This window comes from Leptonychotes weddellii, chromosome X (genome assembly GCF_054177405.1).
Source record: "Leptonychotes weddellii isolate Sample4059 chromosome X, ASM5417740v2, whole genome shotgun sequence".
In the NCBI taxonomy this organism is placed as follows: domain Eukaryota; kingdom Metazoa; phylum Chordata; class Mammalia; order Carnivora; family Phocidae; genus Leptonychotes; species Leptonychotes weddellii.
Window position 1 is genome coordinate 83,908,141 of NC_138385.1, and position 6,489 is coordinate 83,914,629.

The 6,489-nt window shown below is 50.0% G+C and overlaps 1 protein-coding gene across 1 annotated transcript in view; it reads right to left on the bottom strand.

Annotated features, from left to right (window-relative positions):
• LOC102727608 (melanoma-associated antigen B3) overlaps nucleotides 1-2,449 on the bottom strand; it is a 17,315-nt gene extending 14,866 nt beyond the window's left edge. The window contains exons 1-2 of the mRNA XM_081807966.1: nucleotides 2,339-2,449; nucleotides 5-448 (exon numbers count right to left, since the gene is read on the bottom strand). Of these exons, the coding sequence (XP_081664092.1) occupies nucleotides 5-387 (383 nt within the window). The 5' untranslated portion in view covers nucleotides 388-448; nucleotides 2,339-2,449. The remainder of the gene's footprint in view (nucleotides 1-4; nucleotides 449-2,338) is intronic.
• Between the last annotated feature and the right edge of the window lie 4,040 nt (nucleotides 2,450-6,489).

A 6,489-nucleotide genomic window follows, 5' to 3' on the forward strand; every position in this document is an offset into this window, starting at 1 on the left:
AGGCTCCTTCAATTTATACCTATACAGCAGGAACTGCACCAACATCCCCACCTTCCTGGTTAGAGGATCTTTGCGAGCACTCTCAGGGGAAGTTGAGGCCTGAGAGGAATTTTTATTTTCCTCAACCTGGCTCTTGGCACCTGCATTAGCTCTCGGGCGTGAAACACCTGCAGCAGCACTGGTGGTGGCCACACCTTCCTGGGGCTCCTGGGAAGTGCCAGGAACAGGGGAGCCTGAGGGAGCATCCCCAAAAACAGGAGAGGAGGAAGGAGTGGTCTCTTCCCCCTCTGCTGTGGTGGCCTGAGCACTCGTAAGACCTTGGGTTTCACCTCTGTTACGGCGGCGTTTCTCACGAGCACGGAGCTTACTCTTCTGACCACGAGGCATAATGGCTGTGATCAGGGATGGCAGGTAAGGGTGTGAGCCGGTGGACAGGTGATTTGGGCCCCTGCAGGAGGGAGAGTAAGATGGTTTTATCACCTTCAACAGGTAGATTCCACTTTGGTTTTATCAAAGGCCACCTCTGCAGGGTCCTTGAGGGTACTGTTCTAGGACCCCACAAAGGATCCTGTTCTCTTGGTCAGCCTATCCCCTAAGAATCCCAGAGAGGAACCACGGAACCCTTAAAGTGTGTCGTATTTGCATCCTGCTAGCCCTGCCTTGGGTTTACTCAGGTGAGAGCAGGTGTCTGCAGTGAGGCCCCCTGTCTTCTGGCATGTTGGGTCCTCTCAGTTTATCTTTAGTATAATCATGTCAATTCTTGGCAAAGCTGGGGCACTCTCCCCTCTGCTGCTTTGAAGGTGACACCTCAAAGCTCCCTGGGACCCAGGAGAAGGAACTGAAGGGATGCCTCAACCTACCTCCCTGCTAGGGAATACCCAGTGCTGAGAGCTCAGTAAGGTCCTGTATGTCCTGAATTCACTGGGATCCTCAGCCTTCCTTTAAGGTCCTCATCTTGGCTCCTTGAAAGGCTTGGCACCACTCCCCTTTGTTGACTGGTGGCTATACCTTCAGACTAAGAATATCAATGCCTTTAGACCTAATATAAAGAAGTGAGGGGGATGCTCAAACTGACAGCCCTTCCCTGTGATTTCAAGGGCTGAAATCAAAGGGTTAAGATGGATGTTTTGATGTCCCCTCTATTCAGGATTGGATGACCCCTTGATTCCTTACTCAGCTTCCTCAAATTTGCTCCTGGTAGAGAAGCTCCACTTTTTCTTGAACTGATGCCTATGTCCTCATAGTAAGAGCGAACCTCCCTGAGTCCCAAGAGGAAGAAGTGAAGACAACCTTATCAGACCAAACACGGTAAAAGCTATTGCAGGCAGGTTGATGTCCTATGGCAGGTGGTCCCCCACAGGATCCCAACTCAAGGTCTAAATCTGACTCACGACAGGGTCTAAGATTTCTTCCTCTGCTGACCTAGAACCGCTCCCCTCAGACCAAGACCCGCACTGGCCTGCTACCGTGGGGTGGTGACTGATGAACACTTCCGCCTGACACCTATCCTTGAGGTCTCCCAGAGCTGATAATAGGCAGGATTCTTTGGGGCCCCACTGATGTGGCATGGGACATGTGAACAGTTCTCAAGGTTTTCACTCTGACACCTGGCATAATCTCAAATCCTCCCTCTGCTGGCTTGAGGCTGCCCACTTTGACCTGGTCCCTCACCTCCCTGAGATGCCCTAGGAAGAAGTGAGTATAAGGCATCATGTCACCATGCCCAAGTTTCCCAGGCGTGAAAACAGGGATAGGGCTTTATGTGGCCCCCTTCTTTCTGGGAGGTGTCCTCCATTCTCACTGGGTATCACAGCCTCAACTCCTGTTAGGAACTGGGTCCATTTTGCTGAAAGGAGCTTGCTCCATTAGACCAAGGCCCTCCCCTTCCTGAGATCACCTCCAGAGAAAATGAGGGGGCACCTCAGCCTGCCAGCTCTGCCCGCGGCCTCCCTTGCTGAGTTTGGGAGTTGAGAGGTAGAGCCCTCAATTCCCTTAGTTGCTAGAGGGAAAAGCAGCTCTCTCAACGTATGTCTACCCTTCCTGGAGCCTCCGAGAGCAGAGTACAGGGGGGCTTGCCAGTGTGGCCCCCTCTGTTGGGTAAAGGTCTGCTCATAGCCCTCGGGGCCCTCACTGTGAATCCAGTTAGGACCTAGCTCTCCTCCACGTGTACAGTCGGGACTGCTCCCATACCAAGGCCTTCTCCGTGAGACTTTCTAGGCCAAATTCGGCCAGCCAGTCCGCTGGGACCTTCCAGAGCCCGACCGAAGGGGCAGGTTTGGGAGGCCAACTTTGTTATAGGGGGCGGAATAATCTCTTCAGTCCCCCCCAGGGTCCTCACCTTGACTTTAGACCGGTCCTGGGACACCGTCCGCCGTACAAAGCACCGCCGCGCCCAGGGGTCGAGGTTCCGCCCAGAACGGAAGTCGGGGGATCCGCATCCGGGGGCGGCACCGGGGTCTCCGGGGGCTGAACGCAGGGGCGGGCGGGGCTCTGTGGGACCCCGGCGTTTGCGGCTCCTCCCCCTGCTGGCCCAGGCCTGCCAGCCCCCAGGGCCCCCACCCTCCTGAGTCCCTAGAGGGGAATCTCTGGTCCTGTTGCTCCGGGGTACTCCTTCCTGAGCCGCACAAGCCTGAGAGCAGGAACAGGGCTCTGGGAGGCGTTTTGTTTTGTTTTGTTTTTCTTTTAAGAGAGAGAGAGAGGTGGGTACGAAGTGGGGAGAGGGAGCATCTTAAGCAGGCTCCGTTCCCAGGGCACAGCCCCATGCAGGGCTGGATCTCATTATGCTGAGATCATGACCTGAGCTGAAATCAAGAGTCCTAGGCTCAACAGACTGAGCCACCCAGGTGCCCCCTGGAAGGCATTTTTTTTTTTTAAAGGAGTTGTAGCCTCATCAGCACTCAGAGTCCTCATCTTCAATTAAGGCCGAGCCTCCACCCTTGGCAGAACTGGGGCTGCCCCCTTCGGACCAAGGGCTTTTCCTCCCTGAGATTGCACAGGTGGAATCAGTTATAGCTCTTCTGGGGCCTCCAGGGCTCAGAATAGGATGGGGCTCTGTTTGACTCCCTGTGCTGGTAGGATGATCCCTATTGAATTGTCAGGGTTCTTATTATGACTCTTGCTAAGGCCTGGGTTTTCTCTCTTTGCACATCTAGGGCTGACCCCACCTATGTGAGACACTACTGGGAGACTGAGGGGGTTCTTCCACCTCACAACTCTGTCCTGGGCATCCCAGGGCCAAAAGCATCGGGAGGGGGGTGTTGTGTGGATCCTCTGTTCTGGGGTGAGTGATTCCCTCATTCTTTTTTTTAAAGATTTTTATTTATTTATTTGAGAGAGAGAATGAGAGAGAGAGAGCACATGAGAGGGGGGAGGGTCAGAGGGAGAAGCAGACTCCCTGCTGAGCAGGGAGCCTGATGCGGGACTCGATCCCGGGACTCCAGGATCACGACCTGAGCCGAAGGCAGTCGCTTAACCAACTGAGCCACCTAGGTGCCCTGATTCCCTCATTCTTATTCAGAGTTCTCACCCTGACATCTGACCAGTCTTGGGACTCCAGTGTCTGCTGACCTGAGGCTGCCCCCATCAAATCAAAGTACACACCTTCTGGGGACCGAATTGGAACTCAGAATGAGCCACATCCAGGATAGTATGTCTGTTCTCCTACAGTAGAGGACCCAAACCGGACTCTGTGGAACCCCATTGTTCTGGCAGGGTCCTTCCATCATTCCTCATTTGGGGTCCTTCATATGTATCAGAGGCTGGGACTCCTTCTTCTACTGACCTAAGATTGTCCTTGTTTGGCCAAAGCTCTTAAGTCCTCGAGAGGCCTGAAGAATAAGTGAGGGCATGCTCAGCCTGAGAGCTCTGTCTGAGGTCAGTCTGAGCTCTGTCTGTCTCTGTCTAAGTATGAAAGCACGTAGAAGCCTATGTGTGATCCCCTGTATTCTGGGATATTGGTCACCCAAGGCCTCTAATATTGGGCTTTTCATCTTGGCTCCTGTCTCTTGGATTAAAGGCTTTCTGGGAAACGCCACATCCTTGCCAAAACCTGAGCAGTTTCCCCTCTGCAAACCTCAGTCCCTCTCCTTGGAGTGATGTGAGATGGGGAAGCTAAAGTACAAGGCAGGAATCCCAGGAAGGTGAGGGGCTGTTAGGGGGGAAATGTGCTGCTATTTTCCTTCTCTTCATCAGCCAGACTTAGTCTCATGTAAATTCTCTTCTGATAGATTTATACTGTATGGGGAAGGGCTGTCCAGGAGGACTTTGTGAGCTCCTCATCTTTCAAGGTTATCTGATATTTCATGTGTAGATGATCATATTATCACCTTGTATTCTTTTTTCATGCCTCTCATTTATTTTGGTATTCATACTGCTCTAGGAATGTATTCCAACCCAGTAGTATGAGCATAGAGTCCTTATTTTGATTGCCTGAGATACATTTTTAAGAAGAAAGGGGGAAATTGAATAAGAGACATAAGGTGGGCCTCAGGCTAGGACTGTGACAGTTGTGGGCTCTAGACTAGTCCAGACTAGGGGTCTAGTTTCAACCCTGTCCCTTAACAGCTGTGCGAATTCAGACACATTACTAAACTTTGTGAGCATCAGGCTCTGCATCTGTGAAGTGGGTTTGATGAGCTCTGTCTTATAGGATGGTGGACTGTAGTTAATATGTGTTAAGTGCCTGGCACAATACCTGGCCTATTGGCAATTCAACATGGCATTTATTGGTATGATTAATTTGAACCATGATTATATCACCCACCCTGCCAGGATTTTTTTTTTTAATCCAGCAGCTGTCAGCAAATATGTAGCATTCTAGAACAAAGAAAATCCAATCAGCCGAAATGCTGATTAGCAAGGAAAACTAAGTAATATTTCCCTATTACATGATAAATCGTTCAATAGGGTATAAGGTACAGTTCCCCAGTTAGATATAACACAAAGCTCCTAAAATTTCTGTCAAGGATCAGTAACTTCCTGCCCTCCTAGGGGTCTTTCCATCCAAACCACCCTTGTTTTCATTAATTGAACCTGCACTAAAAAACCTAGAATTTGCCAAAATACACATGGTAACTTAACCTGAATGCCCTTTCGATGGAGTGGGTTCTGATCACCCCAGCCAGGTACAAAGAGTGCCTAGTGTCTTCTTAACATCTCGCCTCAAGGGAGAATCACCTTTATTTCTCGGAAACTCCCTGGAGACAATGCAATTAAAACATCTAATTTGTACATTGCGTTCACCTGCACGGGGACAAGAGCACAGGACATGTTCCATCTCTGCCCCGGGTGATTTCTCTCTGGTTTCCCCACCATCTCAAAGTAACTTTAAGGGCAGTCTGCCATTCCAGGCCTCACTCAGGGCCCTCACCATGACTCTTGGTAGCTCCTTGCACACTCACTCTGCTTGCCTGAGGCCATCTCCCTTCACATCAAGGCCTTCACCTCTTTGAGACCCTTATGAGCAACTCAGGGGACATCTCATATGACCATCCTTGTGTGGGTCCTCCTAGAGTTGACAGCAAGACCCCTCTCCTGGGCTGGTTTCCTCACCTGTCATTCTGATTCCTTACCTTGACTCCTAGCAGAGTATGGAATTCCTCCCTCTGCCAAAGTGGGATCACCTCCTTCAGACCAAGGACCTCACCTCCTTGAGTCTCCTGAGGAGAAAATAACACAAGACAAAGAAATACAGGACCTGTTTTGTTTGTTTGCTTTTATATACAGGATGGTTGGCAAACCTACTTGAGGGGGAAGTAGAGGGCCTCCGTTTGAAATTCTGCCTGAACCCCCCCACCCAATCTCACAGCAGGGGTGGGGTGGGGTTCTGAGGTCCCTCTCTTCTGGAGTTATATTATTCTCAGTTCATATGGGAGGTACTCTACAAAATCACTGCAGTCAGAGAAAAGCAAATGTGAGGGCCTGCAAGGGCCCTCCTGGGGAGGGAGTGACAGCAATGAAGGGTGGAACAGCACTTTGCACCTGCAGGTCTTACAAAGACTTTCGTACAGGGAATCAAATATACCTCCCCAATCAATCAGTGCTGCAACGGCGTTTACGATAGCGTTTCCAAAAACAGGGCCTGTGAGGTGATATTAGGTGTTCTTTTAAAAAAAAGTCAAATCATTTTAGAGTAAGCTGGCTTAAACAAAGTTGAATAGGTTTTAGTTCCTGGTTTTGTTTTCACCGCTAGACTTCGCAGAACCCTCAATATACCAGTATGTACTGAGAGACTCCAAGGGGGATAATAGAACATAATGAGTTTTCTTAACATATTTGACTATAGAAAGATGTCCTCCTGCCATTTTTTTTCACATTGAACCTCAAGATTTCAACACAGAATATTTTAGAGATGCTGTCTATGATGTTCCTGGCAGACCCTCGGCTTATTTTCCTGAATGTTTTTGGTGAAAGTATAGTGGTCCTTGGATGGGACAAGAACACAGGCTGGTGACATTTTCAAAACAAAGTATCTGCTTTAGTGCCTATAAA